General features: G+C 38.8%; 1 protein-coding gene across 3 annotated transcripts in view; it reads left to right on the top strand.

Moving 5' to 3' along the window:
• The first annotated feature begins 16,169 nt into the window (after positions 1-16,169).
• Positions 16,170-23,785, top strand: part of KCNH8 (potassium voltage-gated channel subfamily H member 8) — a 195,882-nt gene continuing 188,266 nt past the window's right edge. For all 3 annotated transcript variants that reach the window (XM_005441818.3, XM_027809082.2, XM_027809083.2), the window contains exon 1: positions 16,170-16,514. In XM_005441818.3, coding sequence (XP_005441875.1) covers positions 16,439-16,514 — 76 coding nt within the window. In that variant the 5' untranslated portion in view covers positions 16,170-16,438. The remainder of the gene's footprint in view (positions 16,515-23,785) is intronic.

Genomic DNA, 23,785 nt, shown 5'->3' with positions numbered 1-23,785 from the left:
ACCTCTTTTATTTATTTATTTTACTGTCTATTCATTTCTATGGATTTGTGCCCGGACAGATTTACCTAACAGCTGTTCATTCTTTTTCTAATATGATAATTGTATCATGCTGAAAAAGAAGAATACTCACTCAGTGCTTAAATGTTTTTGTGTATCTGGCCCTTGTGATGCAAATAAGCAGCTTTTGTAATATTCAAAATCACACGGGTGCTCAAAATAAAAATATTTCATTTATTGTCTAATCTTTTATTTTTAAGCCGATTGCTCAGATTTTGCATATGAGACCAGCTCTGTTTTAATAGGTGGTTAAAGATTCAAACCTTGTTGAATGTTTCATGAAAACATACAAAACATAAAGGGTGTTTAAACACTAGTTAGATATAAATTGTGTGGTTAACTTCATTATAACAACTCATTTGCTTAATGTGATTCATGTACTTATGTAACCACTGAATATGGGCTATGGAGAGACAGCTTTATAAAAGAATTTATATGGCACACAGTTTTATCACGGCATTTATTTTCCCGAGAGAAAAGCGCTACTGTTAAGATGATAGGTCTTGGGCCAATGCATCTTGGGTGGTGGTGTCTCTCCAGTCTGCTTCGTTACTGATGCCTCTCTGAAATATATCACTTGCACGTTCAATAATAAATAACACTGAGTTACATACTGTTCTGTATTACAGATGAAGCTTTGCTAATGTTATAAACAGTGTTGGATGAATCGCAACAGCACTCCTCAAATAAAATACTTTCCTGTTTATGTTTAGTCCTTAGTAATTTACTATACATAATATAATTAGAAATAAGAGAAAATATAGTTAGAAATGGGACATGGGATTTTCAATATACCTAGGCTGTATAAAAGGTGAGAATAATAATGAAGGACATATGGAATGGATTGTCATGAGACAAAATAAATTAGTGTCAATTTTATGTCCAGACCGTAGTTGGAAATATTGCATTTATCTTTTACTAAATTCAACTGCTACATAGCAGTTGCTGTAACAACTTACTGAAGATTTTAAGGAAACAGGATAGAATGTTGGGTTAACACCATATAAATAAGATTGCTAAGAAAAATGTATCCTTCTCTAAAATATGTAATTCCATGTACATCAAAAATTATTAGTTTACAGAGCCAGATAAACTACAGATGATGGTTTGTAATTATTCTAGGTAGAAATAGAATATACCAAGGAAGTCTGGGCAACTACTTTTCTTTCTTTTTTAAAAAAATTATTTTATTTTATGGTGTGTCGGGTGCTTTGGGGTTTTTTGGGTTTTTTTTAGGTTTTGGTTTGCGCTCTGAAAGCCCACCTATACCTATATCCTAAACTTTTAAATGTTCCTCTGATCTAAGTCCTTGCCGCCTGCAGTGACAGCAATAGTGTATAGATCCATTGCGAACTTACAAAACATGTATGTTGTACAATGTTTAAAGCCACAGGCTGGAAGCTATGTTGTAACTCCAGTGCCACCGATGCAATTACACCAGCAGAGAACTGGACCTTTTGTCTGTTCAGGAGCTTTCAAACACACAAGCAACCAGGTCATGCTATAGCTGGAGGCAATCATTGACCGCAGTCCTGGAAAAATGTGTGTTGAGAGTTTAATACTTCAGTATGCTTACCTGACAAAATACACTTGAGCAAGTGCTAAAAGCATTTTGCTAAATCAGAGATTAATGTTAAGCATATTATCAGTCCTATATTAGTATATGTTTTAAGTGTTTTGCTGGATCAGCTCTGGAGAGCATAAGCTTGTGCTTATAGAACCAGGGCATTAATCACCACGTTCACTTTTTAAAAAGATAGTCTGAAAAAACCCCACCAAACCAGAAAATAAGGTATGCACTTACTTTAGCATGAGTTGTACTCAGGATATTTGCAACAGCCATGTAAATCACCGTATTGAAGTGTTTGGGCCAAAATATGCATATACAAGCTGTTTTCCAGTGGTTCAAACTGTAGTCGGTGAAAACATTAATCTGAATAAATTTCTGCTAGTCATAGGATTTGTGGTACCATATTGCGCATTTAAGTTATTGAAATGGAGGGACACCTAGCCGTGAAATTTATTTCCAGCCCTTTGTTCTACACTTTCATAATCTGAAAGTATATGTAAGATGGCACTGATTCAATCAGCAGGTCATTAGCTTCCATTTTCACTTGAGGAAACAGTTTGACCAAATTAGTACTTCACAGAATTTTATTTTCAGTTAATTATTTCCAGAATCTTTCACATGTTGCTTTTGTTTTCTTTAAAAATGTTTCATGTGCTACTTATGGTAAGGCTGCTCTGTGAGTGACATTATTACACTGGAGAATAGGGGCCCAGATCACAGACAACTCGGGGGCCAGACTTCCAAAGTGGTTGGGGTCTGACTGTGTCCTGCTCCAGCTGTTTGGGCGGGGGGGCTGCAGAGGCTGCTGCCCCTAACCACTCACCCCTGCCATCTGCTGACTTCTCCGGACCTGCCCTGACAGGCGCTCCTGCGACCAGCCCATCCCAAGCATCTTGTCAAAACGGGCTGGATAAGTAAAGATGAAGGAATGATTATGTGGGGGAATTAGGGAGGTATTAAGATCCAGGAAGAGGAGAATGGGAGTCCTGGTGGCTGTAAATTTCCCTCATGCATAAGGGAGGAGACAATGAGAATACCTTCTCATTTTGAGGTGACACCCAGGAGGCAAAACTACATGAGGTAATTAAACACTTCTGAAAATCCTGTATCCTTCCCACCTTGCTCTTTAAGCACCTGAAAACCTTTGTAAATTTGATATTTATCTGTTAGTACTTTGAACTCAATGTTCTACCTGAACTTAACTGGTTTGAACAAGCTGAAGCTAATCTTTGCACTTTAATTTATAGTCAATAAACAGTGATATAGGGAGAGGGAGGAATCAAAAATCCACTTAATAATTCTCTCCTATTAGTCACAACATTCTTTAATAAAGGTACAAATAGCCCAAAGTTTAGCAAAAAGAAATTGTAAGAATTATTGCACATCTTCCTCATAGTAAGAAAATAAGTGAGTAATACTTAGCCTGAAATGTCATGGTGGTGTCTGTTCTGGTTTACAAGATGTTAAAGTCCAAGTGAAATCTTATGTTTTGTGCTATTTTAGGCAGGATAAGAGGCCCAGAAATCAGAGGTGTTACAATAAGCTGGTTACTATATGAACTTGAACGAGATTGGGCTTTCAAGATAAGAACATCAATATTTATCAGCTATGACAAATGTAGAATATTCATACCAGAGTCTCAAAATGTACTCAAATATGCAAATATCCTGAATTTAGAAAATGCATTCAGTGTTTTGAAATTAAGTGTTTGTGACTAACAACAGGATTATTCAAAACTTATTAAAATAAATCTCTCTGAGAACCATAGTATCAATTAAAGTCATTAACTTTGCCTAGCTGTCTTGCCAAAGAGGGCAGAATTAATTCTGTAGACAGTTAGGAAGTTGTGAATGATAATCTAGACTGCGAGGAAAATAAGGAGGCTTAGAGAAGGAAAGGAAAAGTGTGGCTGAAGTGAGCGGAGGAGGAAACACGACTTCTTGCTGCTGAAGCTCTTCAGCTGTGTAACTAGTTGGTTACAAGCAGGTACTCTGGGGAGATGTTTGCTCCAACAACTGTTGCTCTACCCCTGTCTTGGAGACCTTGTAGGTAAATGAAGTGTCTTCCACTCTTGGGTCATGTCAGAGGTGGGTGAGCTTTTTTGTTTCATACTGACACTGCAGAGTGTGTTTGGTCTCAGGTTCACGTGAAAGGCTGGGCAGGTGGAAATGTAAAAGGAATTGTGAAGATGAAGATTTGGAGAATCAGATCTCGCACTAATGGAGCTGTGACTCCTGGGAGTGAGCGAGCGGTGGTTGCTAATGGGGTTTTGTGTTCCCACTGAGGAAATTAGCTTCAGCTGCCACAATGAGGCTTAAAAGATGACAGAATAAGTCATTTAGGCTCTCATTTCACTTATCCAGTAACCTACTTAGGCCTGTTGATTGCCAAATGCTTGCTTTTCTTGTTTACCAGATGTTGTATCCATGCAATCCTTGGACTTTTTCAGCAGGCATTTTTGTAGACAAATCACTCACTGGTTGTTGCAATAATTCCTTTTGTCTTGTAACTGAGATAAACCTCCTAAACGCTAGTTTCTGCAACAGTTATGATCACGTCAGTTCTTTACAAATTGTCCAAGTGTGCATCCTCCATATAGTTTATCATAAAATATAAGCTACAAACTATACAGTTTGAATATAAGAGAGAATATAGCAAAGTGCTTCTTTCAACTGCTAAAAGAATAGACCAAATTAAAAGCTTTTTTTAATGTCAGAAGGAAACTACTGTGATTATTCTCTGCCTAGGGCAGTAAGTTCTACAGTGTTCCAGGTATAAAAATCTCTTTCCAACCTTTTACAGAACCATTAAACTATTTTGTTTGTTAACTTGTCTAGTAAATATCTGACCACAATTTCTAATAAGACAACAGCTGTTTCGATTACAGGAACCTAAAAGTTTATTTGGAAAATACTTGTTAGTAATATCAAATTTACTTAAAGAAATTGTAAGCTAATACCATTCACATAAAATAACATCAACTGCAGCTATGTATTTAACATATATTTGGCTTCAAACAAAGGAGATGATAGATACAGAAATTCACAATACCTAACATTGTGAACGTTCCTCCTCTTCTGACAGATGATCAGATATTTGGGATATATATACAGACTTGCTCATAATGTTGATGTGTTAGTTCACTTGGGTCAAGTTGCGACCCTTACTTTTGTAAGGCTTTTGATTGTTTCCTGCAGGTAAGCTGGTAGATGAACTTCACTAGAAAAACGGTACTGAAAGGTAGGAAAATTAATCCTGTTCAGATCTTGAATTTCAAGCTGCATATTTCAGCTCACTCTGAATTTGATTTCACATTGATCCCACTGTATTGCTAAAGACAGCATGATTCTCACCTCTGCTCTTTGACACAACATCAAATATATGAAGGCAATCATAGATTTCTATCACGTAGCGTGAAAAATTATTTCAGCCCAGACCTTAATCTGAACAGGTTTTTAGTCCAAGCAGAATAACAACGTGCTAGTTCTTGGAAAATAAATGTATTTCAGAAGAACATAGCTGGAAAACCGCCAAAAAGTACCTATAAAGTGCCCATGGGTTTTAGTGTGCTTGTTTATTATGATGCTGGAAGAAGCTGTGAGTCTTCTCAGGACAATATCTGCATTATCTATGTGTTAATGATTTAATTTCAGCCCTTCATGGCACAAAAAGTGCTGACACAAATTCTGTAGCAAGTTTTAAACTGCACTGAAACAGCAAATGCCATCCCAGATAAAAGACTAGTCTTGAAAATTGTACCAAGAGTATGCCAACTAGTGTATGCAAAAAGGATCAAGATATTAATTTAACCTGACTAGGGAGTAGATTATACTATAAATAGGACTCCGAGACTGCATCTACTGCAAGGCTGGTCATTTCCTACGAAATTCATTGCACATATATTTGCCCTAATCCTGTAATGTGATCCTCAGTCTAATCCTTACACCTAGTATTATACTGTATGAATTTTTCTATGCACAGCTCTTTGTACATACGTAAGTCTTTACTTGCTTGGATCTGTTGCAGGTACAGAGCAAAGGCAATGCTTATATATAGAACATATAGAAGTATATAAAGAGTTTTATACAGAAGGGAAACTAACAGAGGATTGACACACCTGAAATCCCAAATTCTTGGAAATATTGAAAATAATTGAGAGGTCAAATTCTGAATAAAACCAAGGGTTCTTCAAGTTCAATGTGTCATGTGTACTAGCACAAGCTATTTTGGAGCTGACTGGAGTTCAAAGTTGATTTCTTCAGCCAAAGCCCCAAAATAACCTTTTATTTCAGTCCTGTTGGGGGTTACCTGGGAAAAAAGCACACAAAAACAAGATAGAGATGACACCAGCATAAAATTCACCTTAACCCTGACTTCCATAGTCTCACAATTGTTTCAGTTTCAGACAAAAATACTGTACATTTTTCTTTTATTTTTTTTCACCTTCTATTTTTCTCCCACACACCCCCCTTTTTGTTTGTTTGTTTGTTTGTTTGTTTTTTGGGGGGGGGGCTCTGTACAGCTAAGTGTTGCCTGAATCTCCTGTTGTTCAGTCTTTTAGACCTGATGAAGAGAGACACTCTTCTCTCACTAGACATCATCTCCTCCTACTTTGACCCCTTTTGCCTGATGTCACATATGTTGCACCACAGATTTAGCCTAAAGCCTGTTCCTGTGCCAAACATGCCAACTTTTGCCTATTAGACATTTCCTTCTAATTTTCCCCTTTCTATCTTCCTGCTTAGGATTTCTTTGCTAATAATGTCTTATTCTTTGAGTGTGTTCTTTTTCTTCCAAACTAACAATAGCACTTTTCTTTTGCAGTGTTCCTTGTTGATCTCTGTCCCTTTGCAGTGTTTCTCTTCAGAAATGTCTAACTCCAAGTGTAGATTCAGTGAATATACATATGTAAGAAAATCTTTCCAAAACAGGACAGTAAGGTGTATGTTTTTCTAATAAATGAAAACAGAGGTAGGTAGTTTATTTGTAAAGATACAGAGTATCTTCTAGGTATAAAAACATGATGTATGACTACTGAGGTATCTTTACTAGTTCTCAGGTTTAAATGGTCTGATGGGAAGAAGAACTAATGAAACTGTTATTAAGATGGCAAAGAAGTTGATGAGCTGGAGAAGATTAAAAAGCAGATCAAACAGTATTAAGACGGATCTGTTATACCCTTGGTGGGTCAGGTTACCCTCTTGTTCCTTAATTACTTACAGTTTATTTGTGTTCTTCTGAAGAACTTCTAATGTAGAAATAGATTTTACTGCACATCAAAAGGGTGTTTGTTTTTAAAAGTATTTTTTAAACTATAGTGTAATTGACTTAAGTGTTAAGAAAAATATGATGATCATTGATATAATACAAAAGTCATAAACCTGAAGTATAGTTAACAATTTTTTATCTAAAAGCTGTGGAAAATGGTTTCTATTGTTTTTCCCATGTTTGAGAAAGGACATATATACCACAGTATCTTTACTAATTTTACCTATTCCAATTGATGCAAGGATTCTTGAAATGAGTCTAACCCATTTCAATTATTTTAAAATTAGTACTTTTCCCCATCCTCTCCTCTTCACTTTTTTTCCCCTTCTTCAATTAGGAAACAAGGTGTTACTGCCCCCACTCTGCAGACAAATTTACTATTGCCTCAATTAGTTAAGTGAAATGCATGAAAGATTATCGTGGGATATCCTTCCTGTTTTGTCTTCAAACTTTAGAGCTTGAAAACCAATAGTAAGTTATTTACGCCATTCTGGTTGCAAGATGGTTTATACATGACTATAAACACAAACACTCTCCCTCCTCCACCCCCACCCCCACATATTAATAAACTATTCATAAATATTTTTTTAAGTCCATACATATACCTGTGGTGTGTGGGGAGTTGATGCATGTAAATGCTTGTATTTTGGAAGTAAGACAGGGGCTGAGATGTAAAATAAAAACATGTAGCATTGCTCATAAATTTGAAAGACTAAAGAACACTTCTGTATGTATGGGATGCAGCTGGCACTGGTTTGTATAGCTTTTACACACTGCAGTTAATCCTTTCTGCTGTGTCTTGAAATAGTTGTATTACTCAATTTTAGGTATCTAGCCAGTAAGACAGATCACTATTCTTGTAGATTTCTCTTTTTGGTACCCATACCACTGTACCTGTACCCAGTCTCCTGAATAAAGAATGACAACAATAATGTCTGATAAAAAGATGGAAAATAAACTCCAGACTGTGTTTGAAAATTGAAAATGGGGGAGTGGGAACAAATCCCCTCCTCTGTTTCCAGTAGAGCTGGTAAATAAATTGCAGCTAACTCTTGGCAAAGATCTTGGTGAGGCTGTACTTTTACTACTAAGTTGAGTTTTGTTTGGTTTTTTGTTAGGTTTTTTTTTTTTTAAGTGTATTTACACTTTATGGACAGGTATTTTGGAACTGTAATAATATATTTTAAAGAGATAAGCACATCTTTCTCCAACACTTTATGTAAGTTTTTTAAGCCACTACTGATATTTTAATGATACACCAAACACACTTTTTGATCTCTGGGATCATTGTATTTAAAGTCTTCTATGACAAAGATTAAAGACTTCAGGGTACCTTTAAAGTATATGTCCTTTAAGGTCACATACAATGTGAATTGAGATAGAAGTTACATTTGACCTGCCATGAGTAGTAACCCTGAATTCTTGCTAGTAAAACAATGTTAAAAGAACAAGTTCACAAACATTTTCCAGTTATTGTTTAGACTTTATGAAAGATACTACAAAAATACATTGATTACAACTACGTAATGAGGAAAAAAACTTGGTTTTCCCTGTTGGGAGCTTCCTGTAGTAAAATCTGTTATCTGGCTTCAAATATAACTGTTGACTTCTGTGAAGCCTGCTAATTGCAGCTTTGAGAAAACATCTTTTTACTGCTCACTCCACACTCAAAACCTGCTATATAGTTGAGTGGTATCCAAATTTATCATATAAAACCTAAATGTCTAGGAACTTGGGCCTATGTGTCTCTAGTAGGATGTTTCTGTAGACAAACTATATCTCAGGTTGAATTTATGTACTCATTTTAAATGTCTCTTAAAAATACATTCATCATCATAGCACTCATTTCTGTCTTTATGATGTGAAGTGATAGAAATACTTGGACATTATGAGCATGGGCCTGCTTTGTGCTATTTAATATGCTTTAGCTATTAATCTTATATTTTAAGTAGGCATTTTTTAACTTTTTAAATTGCAGTGAAATCCAAGAGAGAAAAAGGAGAAAAAACCCACCCCAACCACGCAGTAATGCTACCCAGGCTTTTTATTAATTATTCCTCTGCCAAAGCAATTGCACTGTGAACAAAATTAAAAATGACATCTAGTAAAATACTAGACTGTTTACATTTCACTTTTCTGTGTCTTGGTAGTTTTTTGTGACTTGCAGTGACTTATAAAAAAGCAGTGTTGCTGCCATTTACCGTTCCCTTGACACTTTGTGAATGGCCACCAACATCTTAATTTGAATTAGCACCACAACACTGCTAGGGACCAGTATGGCTGTATTGCTCATTAGTCTCAGCATTACCTGTGTTGTTTTCCAAGTCAGAAATACTATTAAGTAAATACAACTGGTGGGTCTGAGCCTGCTCTTTATTGCACTGGTGTAAGTCCTGAAGGACATCACTGAATCATGTCAGTTATTTTGGTGGTATTGAGGAAACTTAAGCCCTATACAAACCGTGTTCCAAAAACATCAGGTGGCGAACAGAAGAAACTATTTTTTACATATCCAGCTTAATCATTTAAAAATAGGTGTACTTATGAAGGTATTTGTACTGTCTTCTGAGTAGTATTTTAATAACGTTGTTTGGAAAGTGGTCATGAAATTTAGATGCTTATTTCCCAGTGTTCAGGGGATACCTGTGTGGAAGCGTGGTGGCACAAATTCTAAATAACTTCTGTGGATCTGTAGGAGGAACCATTATTTACATCTGCATATAGGAAGCTCATACTTAAGGCTTAAGAGCAAATCCCGTATCTAGAGCTGTGCTTGTGAGTATTGTCTTTATTCAAGGCATCCTACTATGGCTCCTATATAAAAGTATTGCTTCTTAAACTTTTAGGCTGAATTCCCCTTTGCTTTCATTAAGCACAATCTTACCTTGTAAATAATTCTGGTTGTGTACTCTTTGGATTCAAGCAGCTAGAAAGTAATGAATGATTTTTATAATGAAATAGTTTTAAACTCCAGATCATAAGCAAATGAAGTTGTGATCTCACCATAAAGAATATTCTCAGCAGCTACGTTTGTATTCACGAAGTATTCAAAGGAAACAATTGGGAACAAAAATAACACTCATCATTAAGGAGTGAACTGAACCAGCAACATTGTTTCAATCTGTAACATCAACATTACCTTAAATGCCACAGTGAGGTAAACTGGCATGTGATGTCTTTCATATCCAGGAAAAACACAAATAAGCCATTACGGTGCTCCAGTCTCTTCTAAATCCCACTTTCTGTCTATCTTTATTTTCTTGCATAGATTTTGAGAAGAAAACTTATGTTCCCATTTAGCTTCAGCTTCATGTCCAGAAGTGGTGTGGGGTGGTGGTGTTGTATTTTGGGGGGGGGGGGGGGGGGGGGGGGATTAGGATTTGGGTTTAGCTTGGGGGTTTTAGTTTTATTTTCTGATAGAAACCAAACTTCATTCAAAGTAGATATTGCTTGTTCAGCTTTGGATGCTGATCCTGTGCACAGAGGTACATTTATCCTTTAAGCAATATTTTTCCTATAAACAACAGTTATTATTTTTTCCCACATGATGGTGCTCAATTAATGATAGAACAGTTCAGTGTCTCCTTAATTCCTTGTTGTTTGAAATGTGATTCCATAACTTTCTGAACACTATCCAAACACTCTTGTATGACAAACGCTAATTTTTTTCTAGCTTTATCAGAGGTTTTTGTAAAATTTGATTGTTGCACAACATTAAGAGTATCCACACAATCCTTAGAGGTGAAAACTATGATCCTGCTTTTATGGGTAGGAAAGTGAGGATAGAAATATAGATTTGATAGCCTCGTTAATTTTGAGATCTGATTCGCCATTGATTCATTTTTTATTTGAAAAGAAAATTATCTTCTGGTCTTAATTCACCTACTTTCCAGAAGACATGAAGCAGCATCTTTTTATACAAATCTGATGCACGCTTGAAACCTGGATCTGTGAATGTGTGATGAGCTTTCTAACTATACAAAGACCAAATCAATATTGTATAGACCATTATCATTCTATGTAGTTGAACAGTATGAATAATGGAATGAAACCTGATGTGTGTGATTTTCCTATATATTTTAAATGGAAATACAAAACCAAAACCCGCAGCCTAATATGCTGGTGGTATGAGAACAAACAGAACATTTTGAATCTACCACATCGATTTTTTCAGTACCTTAGTGAATGGTGTGTCTGTGAACATTGGTAAGCTTGCATCCTTTATTTATATCAGCACAAAAGAGAAATGTGGCTTTTGCCAAAATGTTTCATAGGTATTTGCCAGCAACAGAAGAAAAGTGAGGTTTGAATCTTTAACTTCGTTCCAGTTACCATTAGTTATAGATTCTTCTCCTTGCTTTCCCTGTACTTGTTTGATCCTTTCCTCTCCAAATTGTCCTGGATCCAATCCTGCATTTTGCCCGTGTCATTCTGTCTAGCTAGGCAGCCCCACTTTCTCACGGTTCTTGGTGTTTTGCCCCATTGTTTCAGAGCTGCTCTGCTTCATCTCCTGCTGCTCGTCTTGTATCTCATGCCCATTGAGTGCAATTCAGCTGGGGTATATTTCCTAATGACCCTTTTGGGTTTTGCTTCTTTTGACTTCTACTTTCTGTCTAAGGCCTCAAGGGTGTCCAAGTTCCCCACAAGGCTCTGGCTTTTCCCTACTCCACCAGCTACTCCCCATTTGCCTTCATCTGTTTCATCCTAATTACTAACCATGTCCCAGACCCATTCCCTACTATGGCTCCTCCTTTACATTATGTTCCAGTGAGTTGCTCCTTCATTCACTGAGATATCCCGACCTGTACTTTTCCTCCTCACTTGCATCTTGAAAATGGCTGCTTTTTAAAATTATTTTTTATTTTAGCTGAAATGTTCCAGATATGTTCTGCCTGAAGCAGATTGCTATGTTTGGCAAAATTTTATACAATAGAAAACATAGTCTTACAGTAGGAATTGCTGGTGGATATATAATCACATGTAGGTGTTTAGAACCCACATAGTGTATGTGCAGCCCTTACTGGGTCAGACCAAGGTTCTGTCTAACCAATGTCACTTCTCCGCTGTGACTAACAGCAGGCAGTGGGAGAAGAGCATACTAACAAGATGAGTACTGTAACCCTTTTCCTTGCAAGCTTTCTCACTCTATAGCAACCCAGTCACCTCCTGAGCCAGAGGTGCTATCTTTGTATTTAAACTTCGACCCATGCTGTCCCTTGCTTGGCAGAACTTCAGTTATGCAGTTTTGCTCTTGAAAAGTTCTGTTGTTGTCTTATGTACAACAAAAGAAAAGGCCCAGTGTTTCTTTGAGCATAATGATCATTTATTAGGATAATACTCTTAACACACTCTACTTCAGACTAAATTAGCCTGCTCGTGGCAGATGAACAGCAGGTTGCCATTCTTTGCCCTTTCCTAGTACTTTCAGGATCTTTCATAATTCCCTTTTTTCCATTGGATGCCCAGCTAAACAAACAAAGAAGTGGGTGGTGATTTCAAGCACAAACGTAAGCTGCAGGCAGTCCTTTCTGATTGTTAATTTGATTTTTCACTATCTGTTTTCATTTGCATAATTGTAGCAGGTAAGTTGAGGTCAAGCGCTTATGGCAGGGAAGCAGTAAGCAACTCCTAACTTCTTATATTATTCGGTAACTTGTGGTACTGTGGAATATTATTAAACAGACTTGGAAATTGTGCTTTCATTTATAAATGAAGAAAAAAAGGTGTGCAATTATGACCAAAAATGCTACAACATGCTGCTCCTTGCATATGCTCTGTGCAAAACTCTCTGCCCATGCCCTCATTTCTGGGTAAAAAGCAATATCTAAAAAGATTATACAGTGCCTAAAAATGTAATGTGCTATGTTGAATGCCCAAATAGCTGTAGATAAGTGGGAGGAAATGTATGGCTGAGATCATATTTTACATACTGTTGAGTAATCTGAAATAACAAACCTTATTTTCTTAGATAGTACTTCTGGTCTAAACTGTAAACCCCTGACAATTTCATTTGCTAATATGCAACCTGAAGTACAGCAGCAGTGCTATTAGTCCTTAGTATATTTTGAATTAAGCAAAATGTTCTACAGTAAACAAAGACAGGAATACAGGGAGTGGGCTATTTACCTGAAGTGGATACAGATTTATACACAAAAATCGAAGTTAGATTTCAACTCTTGTTTATCGGTCTTTGCCAGAAAAAATACATAATGTTTTAAAGACAGCGTCAAATTATCCCAGATATTCAAAACTAATATAGCAGAATTGAAAGCTGATTTCCTGAAGCAAGATAAAATTTACCTGGCCTTGTAGTTGAGTTTTTCTTAAGCATCCTGAAAAAAAGAGAGAGGGAGAGAAAACCAAAAACATGTCTGTGACTATTCAGAGTCCCTAGTTTGTGTTTTGCTAAATGCTTAAGAAATAATTTTCTGGCACTTGACTACAAACTTTGAGGTGCTCCTTCACCTCCCTTTTAAATTCTCCAAGCTTTTCTGTCTCTGCTTTCCTGATCTTGTTCTCAGCTCGGTGAAATTTCTACCTGCTAAATATGTCTGCTTTGAACTACTCTAGATTTAATGCTCCTGTGTTTTGCAGCTAGTCTGTATTAAGGAGGATTACTCTTATGAGCAAAAGGTTGTAGACTATGCTAAATTCAAGTGCAAAATAGGATGGTACACTTCAGTTTCTCTTCTTACGTAATTTGATTTTTTTCATTGTGTACATTATTTTTGTAAAATATTTCATTAATTCTACTTCAGAACAGTTTGGGTGGTTGTTTTGTGGTATGTAAAACACAAACATTTCTTTAAAAGCTTAATTGTTACCAATCGTTCATAGTACACAGATGTAGTCATAACCAATTTATAACAGTATGCCATGATTGCAAGTATTTGTAAAGCACAGCAACCTTCATTCCTCTTCCCTGAAGTGTTCTCAGTTGAAGAGGCCTTCAGCATGTTCTCCTTAAAGTCTTTGGTATTGTCCCTCTCTGTTGTGTGTCACCAGGCTTTGACTGTTGGTAGGGCTTTCACTGCTGATGCTATCAACAGCTCCTGGCCAGTGGTGAAAACATTTCAATAACTGTGATTGCTGCTCACCATTATCGACATGAAACATGCCACATAACTCCTCTGGCATAGGGTTGTTTTTTGTCGTGTGTGTCATCGCCGTGCCCCCCTTCCCGCCCAAGTCTTAAGGCTTTATTTAAATATTTTCTGTCTCGTGGTTTCTAAGGAATTTCCATGCACTCTTCATAGAGCTCTAAACTTACTGAAGTCATTGTGTCATGCAACATATGTCAAAACAGCATGATATTTACAGCTCAGCCTCTGTTGTGTGTGCGGAAGTACATTATTAGCCACTTACAAGCTGGTGGTTATTAGGTAGCAGTTTGACTCCCCTGGAAAATTATGTTTTCCCTCCTTTTTTTTTGGATGATTTTTGGTGAGTCAGAATTGAGAAATATATTTCTGTCTTTAAATGTGTATGTGGGTTACTGTCTCCTGACTGCCTGTAGTAGAATTGAGAATATATTCCTTTCTTCTTCACTGTATCCCTACTTGGATGGCAGGTCATGGAAAAGAATGCAAGCTGAAATACAACCACAGCACACAGGCTATAACATACGTGAGTCCCTTGGCAGATTTCAAAGGTTCAGATTTACCTTAATAACCTCTGCTGCTGAGCGCTTTGACAGAAGCAAAAGCCTGATCATGCTTTTCTGGATTTTGCGAGTACTGGAACAGGATTGTCTTTATTTCACCAGTAGGGACGTGCTGTAGCATCAAACCTAGCTACAAGTGTGATATCCGCTAGTGAGACTAAACGGAAAGCTATTGAGGGAAATTAATTCTAGGGCTCTGCTTATATCGAACTAGAAGACATGAGAATAATCGTGAAAAAGAAAACTAACAGTTGCTGGCATTCAGTATTAAAAATTGTACATTTTAAAGGCAAGACTAGTGATTCTTAATGAAGGTAAAAGCCTGCCATGAATTTGAAGTTTATCAGCTAACTAAGAAGCTGAGAGTACTGTGAGATGTTGTAGACTTTCAAAGTACTGGCGACTGTAAGGCACTCTCCCTTTTCATATGCCATCTCTGAAAACTGAGTTGGCAGCTCAATATCAACTGTTTTGTGCAAGCTTCCAGTACAAGGAAAACTGGACAGATTCATGATCTTGGTGAAATACTGCTGTGCTCTTCAGAGTCAAGGTGGGATTACTGTGGATAGACTTTACATTGTGCTATAAAACCTATGTGTCAGCATTTTCTGAAGCTTAGTTTTTATTTCCTTTCACTCTGTTGCAAAGGAAGACCTTTTTTGTCCTTCCTGGAGCCTCTCTTTGTGCTGCTTATCCTAAAAAGTGGTAATCAAAGTCTGTATCCACCTGAGGAAAGAGAGAACCCCAAATAATAGGGAATAACAAGAAATAATAACAATACTGTAAAATAGCAAAAGACCAACAGGTTTCCCCCCTGTAATGCATAGTGGCTTTGTAGATGAGGGAGTGTACTCATGTCTCTTTTCTCCAGTGTCCAGTTTCTTTTAGTCCTGAAAAAACATGGAGAAGTTTTGCCATTGCTGCTACAGTAGGTGAAATGACTGTACCATGGAGCATTATCTGGCAGCATTTAAAGAGCCATGGTATTAGCCTGAGCAAGTTGCTCATCCAATGTGGGAACAGCTTGTGTACCTGCTCCTTCATTTTAATCCTTTTTTAATTTACACAGCAGACTTCCTGGGCTAGGATCTAAGTCTCAGCACTCTTTTTGGCTGGCAACAAAAAAAATAATTTCTCCCAGGAATTTTTCAGGGAGGCATTTCTAAAAAGTTATCTAGAGAATATTCACAATGAAGTCGAAAATGCCTGTCTCTTAAATAAGTAAGCAAAATAGCCTCAACGTGCAAATACCACATGGAGCATTCACCATGTTCCAGTCTCGCTCTCCAGTGAACACCTACAGGGGCACTTGCCACTCATGCCAGCAGTGTCTCCTTGGAGCAAAGCAAGGTCCCCTGCGTTTCCCATGCTTTACCCTGAAATATTTATGTTACTCGTAAAAGGGGGTGCGTGTCACCCGTGTAGATCAGCGCAGGAAACTTCCTACGTGCCAGAGCCGGGATCCGGACGGCTCCGGCTGGGTGGGGGCGGCGGAGGGGCCGGCACCCCCGGGGCGGCCGCCGGCTCCCGGCCGCTCCAGCCGCGGGTGGACCGAGGCCGCCCTGCCCCGCCGGCCGCTCCCCTCCCTGCGCGGGAGCGCAGGCGCCGCTGCCCGCCGGCTCCGCACCTGTGCGCGGCGCTCCGCGGCTGCCCCGCCCGGCAGCCAGCGGCGGGGGCGGGAGCGCGCTGCCGTGCCGGGGCTGACGAGCGGGGGGCTCCCGGCGCCGGAGGCGGCGCGGCGGCATCCCCATCCTCCTCCTCCTCCTCCCCATCCCTCCCTCCGCCTCCTCCCTCCCTTCCCCCGGGCGCCCTCTGCACTTTCTTCTCGAACCACCCTCGTAGGCAAACTTTGATGGGGAACCTCGCACCAGGCTGGAAAAATGCCGGTTATGAAGGGATTACTGGCCCCCCAGAACACCTTCCTCGACACCATAGCCACCCGGTTTGACGGCACACGTGAGTCCGGGCTGGGGCAGCGGGCGTCGGCGCCGGGCGCCTGGAGAAGGGGGTGCACGGGGGGCACTGTGCAGGCGATGGGAGCCTCCCCTCCGCCCGCCGGGGGTTTCCTTGGTACCAGAAGCCGGCAATGAGGCGAGCTCCCAGCCTCTCCCGCTCTCCTGCCTGGCTTCTGTACAGCTTTGCAGGTTGGGAGGGTGCTGGCTCCTCTCTCCTCCCGACCCCCCGGGCGGAGGCTCCGGGAAGGCCGGGGCCAGGGCGAGCCGGGCTGCCGCCGGAGCCAGCATCACCGCGGGGAACTTGTGCGCTGGGCTGGGGCTGGGGCTTCCCCGCCCGCCCCCGGCAGCCGCGAGGGAAAGGCAGGCTTCGCAGCGCGGGCAGGGCTTTGGCAGGAGGGCTGGGTATTCGTTTTTTCTTTATTGCCCCCAGCCCCGCTACCGAGTTCCCCGAAGAGACGCGCTCCTGCGAGCCGGGCTCGGCAGCAGCCGTGGGGCGGGCGGGCGGGCGGGGCGCTCCAGCGGCGGCGCCGGCCGCCGCGTCCGGCTGCAGGACCATGGACAGGGCCCGGCCCCGCTCGCTGCCGCCCCGGCACCGCGCGGCCCCCAGCGGGAAGCTGCCTGGCTCCCCTGCCGCCCCCCACCGGGAGTTTCGTGTCTTCTTTAATGGGGCTCGGGCATATCAAACGGAACAAAAAGAGGGGAGAGTAGACCTGGGCCAAAATTAACTCCCTTCCCTTTAATTCCCTTTAAAAAGAAGGCAGGCATCCAAAGTGGAGGACAGACAAACTCAGACGTGAGTTGCTGTCTGCTCTTTCTCGATCCGAAACGTTGCAATCTGGTGGGTTTGGTATCTTCTAGATAGTGTATCTATTGGTACTTTCTCAATGGTTCAGTTAGTGTGTGATTAAGACAACCGAACTGTGATTACTGAACCAATAAATAGTAAAATGTCAAGAAAGCGATATAGTCGCTGAGATTCATCACAGAGAAGCACAGAACTGCATTATAACTGCTCTGCTACTCTAAGAATACATAGGTTAATTATGATTCAGGGCTGTATGTAACTGATACTTTGTTATAAAGCAATCCTTCTTAAGACTACTTAGACGTACCTTTAAATTCCTTCGACTGCAGAACTCTGAGCCCTTTTCCCCCATCCTCCACCTTTCTATTTCTATAAAGTGTATGGGTATTATTTACTGCATATTGAAGCATGCAGCTCTAGTAAGAGTTTTGTTGCTGATACTGTCATTTGCCAGAAAAGCAGTTCTTCCCTGCTTTGTGCTCAGGACCCTCCCCCTTTACAATGGCTTCCTTCAAAGGATGGAGCACACAGCCTGAGAGCTCTACACACAAATATTTCACAAATTCTATATTGTTCTTCAAAGATTCAATTTAGCAAGCAACGTTAGTGATGACATGCAAGTCTTCTCTTAAATAAACAGTAGAAAAATGTTTAATCCCACCAACAGATAAGTGTGGTAGAAAGTTTATTGCTTGGCTGAATTCTATGTAGCTGCATTTTTTAAACCAATAGTTCTACTGGCCTTTATGAAATCAGTTGGGACGATCTTTTCTTAAACAAGAAAAAACAGACCCCAGTGTCTTACTTTGAAATCTCTAATGCTTAACAACTCATCTACTTTTTCCTGGGATGTAATTGAAAAAGGATATAATTAGATATTTAAGTACCTCCAGAAAATGCAGTACATTATATTTTATTACAGGCAGTGATTTTTTTTTTTTTCTTTTTAGTTAGTGTTGCACAATTTGGCCTAAATATTTAAGAGGCTAAAAGTCATCATTGCATGATTATCAGCATGTCAAATATTCCCAGAAGTTCACAGGGGAAGACTTATTATGAACCACATAGCCTCACATCTAACAAAACTTTGGAGGATGGTGCTATTCTATGGAAAACTGGCTGTATGTCTCTTAATTTACAGAATAATATAACATCTCTTTTAGAGTGCTAGAGTAAAACAAGGAATCAACTTCCAACTGTTACCTGAAACAAAGTTATGTATTCCAATCCACATCATAGCTCAATTCAATTTTTTTAGAAATATCTTATCTCCTTTGTTGCTTTGCAATCATCAAATTAGGAAGCATAATTTTGTAAAATGTGTATATGTGTTTGAGCGTCAAGTAGAAACATTAAAGCAACATTTGTTTTCATTTAAGTTGTCCAGGTGGTGTTCCTCAGGTTGTTCCAGTGGCTAAAACTAGAAGTAATACTGATGACTAACCCTTGCAGGAATTGGTTCCATGTCTTACTAGTTTTATAGGTGGTACAGTCTGTGAAAGGAGTAGAACTGATACGTGACACTGAACCTGAGGCATGTTTTACAAACTACTTTTGATCTTACACATGGTGATGTCTAAATGTTAGAATATGATTTTGTGTCAAAGGGTTTTTTTGGGGGGATGTTGTTTTAACATAGTCTGTAGTTAACAGACCTTTCATTTTAAGCCTCTGGGAAGGATATATTATGTTGTCATCAGTGATAGACTAATCCACCAATGCATCTTTAATCCAGAAGAGGGATAATTCTAATTCTGGGCAACGGTGCAAGAAAGGATTCCAGAAAATATTAGAAAATATGCTTTGCTTTGCACAGAACTTCCAAAAAAATCATTCACATAAGTCTTAATTTTACTATTCTGATCACTTATGTCTAATTAGCAATTATAAATCACGTTATGAAAAAATGCATATCAAAAAATTACAGAAAACAACTGCTTGACAGTTACTTCAGCTGCTCGGAATTCTTACGGTAGATATTTTGTACTAAGTATGTGAAACATACATATTCTTCATATATGATTAGATTAATGTTGGGCTGACTTCTAGCTGTGCGGGAAAACCCAGAGATCTCCGGTGAAGTCCCTGTTATCTGTGTTGCGTATGTGGAAGAACAGCATTAAGGGTTTGCCTATCTAGATTTCCATGGCAGAGCCCTTGGATCTGCCGGGGCTATTATACCTTCATCTGCTTACAACTCTGAACTGTCTTTTGTGTTCCTGGCATTGTAGTTTAAGTCAGTGCTTTCTCAAAGGGATTTTTCCCTCCTCATAACTAAGAACCAGGTCATCCAAACGCTTTCTGCCTCCCCTTTTAGCAATGTGTTTGTAAGGTTATTACTCATTCAGAAAATAAAGATAAACATTTTAAATGAGGAGATTGTGGTTTAGGGGGTTTGGTGGTGTGGGTTTTTTCCCCTGCCACATTTTCAAGGCAAAATATTCTTTTCAAGTATGAAAATATTTCAAATATAAGCCTATAATTACACCCCTCGCCACCACCAAATATTATGAAACTAAATATCTGAAGTGAGTTGTTTCACTTCAAGCTTTTGAATAGAAAATTTGCACATATTTGCTTCTCATCCTTATTTAGATTAAGGGGAGCATTCAGAAATGGTTGCATGGTAGGAAATTATGTTCTATTGCTTTCATATAGGTATGTAAAAATAAATAAGTATTCTGTATGTACTGTTTATTTATTTAAACAGATCTAATGCACACCAGAGGCGATTGCTTCTGAAAATTGGTGACGCTTTCTCAGATAGCAAAGCTAGCAGAGATTCAGCAAATGGTCTCATTAATTTGCATTAAAAAAGTATGACAATTTTGTATATGGTTATACTACAAAATGACAGCTGAAGTTCTATAATTATCTCTTGTGTCTATCAAATGTGATTATTTTCTAAGTTAAGTGTGTACTTCCACATCTTTATTAACAATCTTGTATGATCAGTCAGTCTGAAGATCAAGCTGAGTTAATTCCTTCTTGCTCACTGTCGATGGTGATAATTTAATAATTTTCTATTTGTAGAGCAACTTCTACATTCAGATATGTTTTCCAATTGAAAACTTGCTTGAGTCTTAAAAAACAGAACTTTGTAACTAAGCAGTAATTTCAACTTTCATAACTTTTTTTTCCTTCCCCCCCCCCGCCTTTTCTTTTTTGTCCTTACCAATCAGATGGGTTCAGTTTTCTAGTTGCTTTAGTTACCTTTGAGGGCTGTTTGAAAGGTACCTGATGAGAACAAACAGATTTAAAGCATATCTGATATTAGTATACTTCCACTGGCATTGCAGGTAGAACCAGGCTGTTTCTTTTGCATAATCAGCAGTTGCTACAGAACTGAAAGCCTCTGTATGCAGTGATCTCTCCAGATTGCAGGGGTAGATTCCTCCCCCGCTCTCCCCTGGCCACCCCCATCACTTGCTTTTCTGTCTCATAAACAAATTGGTGAGGTCTTCCAGGTTGAGCCAATGTACTAACACTTTCTGCAACTTAATTGACAAATTCCGTGTCTCATTCGGGTTGCATACTGTCTTATCTAGACTAGTCAACATGCAGCTAAATCGTGACATGGTTATCACACAAACTTCCAAAAGCAGCAAAGTACATCTTGGCTACTGATGTTACTAATCCCCCAAAGGGGGTCAAGGAATTGCAGCAGCCTCAGGTGTAGGAAAACAACAGCTGAGCTTCCCAAGGGGAGGACGTTTTTATAGATCAAGACCCTAGGATCAGAATGGTCCACCTCCCAAAGACAAAAGCCTGTGACCAAAAAAGGGTGAAAGTCTCAGGTTGTAATAAGCACTGATCAACCTCAAAGAGACTTCCAGGCAGTGACAGTGGAAAAACTGGTGGTAGTGGAAAAGCTGGTGATCTTCATAGTCCCTCTGAAGGAGTGGAGGTGCAGTGAACGTGGTCTAGTTCTTTGTCATAGAGATCGAGTCTGATAGAGGAAATTACCAAGGATACGTATGTAGTTGGTCTTTTGTTATGCAGACTTGTTTTGCCCTTTTGCTTATATCCTTGGATAAGTAAGTAATGTGTTGGTTTGAATGGCTCATGTATTTGTTACTGCAAAAGTATACTGTCAACACAGGAAAAAATCTTGCTTGTTCCTGGCTCAAAGCACAAAGAAAGCAAATGCTCTCCTTTCTGTGCTTGTCTCGGTAAGGCATGGTGTGTGTTGCAGCTCACTGTGGCTTTGCTGCTAAAAAAAGGCAAATGTGATTTTGAATATAAACCAGGGGTCAGATGTTGGCATCTGTGTTGTGCTGTTGCTTTTCACTGGAAGTAACTGAGAGACTAGATTAAGCAGCTACTTGAAAACTCTTTTCCTTTTCTTTTGGCACAAGTGTTGGGGGTGTAGGTGTAGCATGTCATACTTTAAGGTTGTTTTACTTGGGTGATCTTTGCTTTCAGCAACTATAGTAACTTCTGATTGTAACTTGACCTGAAGTTGGACCTGAAAGACACAGAATTGGAGGGGTTCAGAGGCCTTTTAAGACCACATTTCTTGATTCTTGAGTTCTGGTCCTAAGGATCCAACTGAAAGAAAAAGAAGTGTGCCTTTTAAAATATGCAATCACTGGATTATTCTTTAAAATAATGAAAAATTGTCATTGATGTATGTTTTATTCAAAGCGCATGTTATTGCTAGAGAAAATATTGATGTATTCAAGTTGTGCGGGGGTGTTCTCTTATGTTTTTGCTAAACACAAATAAGTTAGAATGATAATCCTGCAACACATTCCTTAAGAAGGCTATATAATTCATTAATCACACCACTTTCAAGTGTTAGGTTCCAGATAATGCTCATAAGTGTAAAGTTAGACTAATAATACACATTGTTATTTCAGAAGTAAACTCTGTATTTGAATCAAGACGAGCATTTGAAATTTAAGAGTGGAAAAGAGTCATTCAATAAGGATTTTTTTTTTTCTTTCTGGACCATACAAGATACTATTCTCAGTATTTTTTTCTGGGTAGAATTTGACATGTGAGCCTAAGAAACCTAATACCTAGTGCAGTGATCAAAACAAATCTGTATATTTGAAGTGCCATATATTTGAATGAATGTATACTTTGCCAATTAATTACCAAAGAAACTCCTTAAAGGGTTTCTAAATCTTAGATGATTATCAGGATTTCCACTAGAGATGTTCTCTTTTTTTCTTCTCTGAATTTATAATGCTATTTTCTTCTCTAATAACATCTCTATGAATAATAAGTTTACTCTGAAAACATATTTATCTTATTATTATCATTGCATTTATACATTCAACTTCTAGTTTATCTTATTTTTATTTTGTTTATGCAAGTTGTAATTTTATACACATTCCCAGTCTTTTGGAATGCAAAGAAAATGTGCTCAGAGTTCAGAGCAACAGAACAATAGAAATACATCAAAAACACTGCTTGAAGCACATGTAGAAGGGTAAGCAAATAGATATGCATGAATATATTGGAATAAATCAGGAAAGGTATGGGTTTACAGAACATTAACTACTGTTAGCACTATTCTGATGTAATATATGTTTGAAAGAAAAGTAAGTTGCATGTATTACATCAGCTGTAGCCTGGAAAAGGTGAACACAGGCAATTGCTACAGCAGTTCTGCATTTTTGCAAGCTATCTTATGTGTTAAAGTGACTAGAAGTGAAGAGTACCTAAGGAACAAACCACTCCCAAAGTAATGTTGTTTCCTGCCCACTCAATCCAAAATTAAATAAATAAGAAAGGAGGAAAAAAGAAAGAGGGAAGGAATAATGAAACAAAGAAAGCATTTTCAAACTGCAGACAGGAGAGAGATTTCCTTGAAAGTGAGAAAAGTCATCTTTTGGAGTTTCTCTTGCCAAGTGCTTCTGGCTCCTTCTGTTTTCTGGGACTGATAATAGTATTCAAAGGCTTTGGAACAGGTGTTGTTCTTAAAATACTAGCATATTCACCATTGAACTTGACATTAAATATCTTCCGAGCATCCCTACAGCTTAATTCTGTCAATCATCTCAAGGACAGCTGAAGAGAATTGCGTTATTGAAAAAACCCTCATCTTCCCTGTTGACCTTAGATGCAGGGTTAGTTTTAAGAAATGTGATCCCCTGTTTTATGATGTTGCAATGATTTTCCTCTTTCTAACAAAGGGTGATTTGTTTGTTGTTGATTCTTTTTGTTTGTTTGGGGTTTTTTCTTCTCTCATCTATTCTGTTTTCAGTGGTTGCTTAAGATGGTCTAGAGCTTTCTGATGCCCTGAGGGAAGTCTAGATTGAGTCAGTTGTCCCTGGGTCTTCAAGAGACATTTTTTAGCAGAAAATATTTTTGAGAGTTCATGGCCAGTTTTATTATTTTCCATTAAAGTTTTTCATCAGATTATATAAAAAGCATTCTGAACTCTGCTATGTTTTATCCTTTAAGCAGCACTGATTCTTTATGGAGATCAGTGAACCCTGATAGAAACACATTTA

The sequence above is a fragment of the Falco cherrug genome, chromosome 4, assembly GCF_023634085.1.
Source record: "Falco cherrug isolate bFalChe1 chromosome 4, bFalChe1.pri, whole genome shotgun sequence".
NCBI classification, from domain to species: Eukaryota; Metazoa; Chordata; class Aves; order Falconiformes; family Falconidae; genus Falco; species Falco cherrug.
This window is presented reverse-complemented; position numbering and strand designations above follow the sequence as displayed.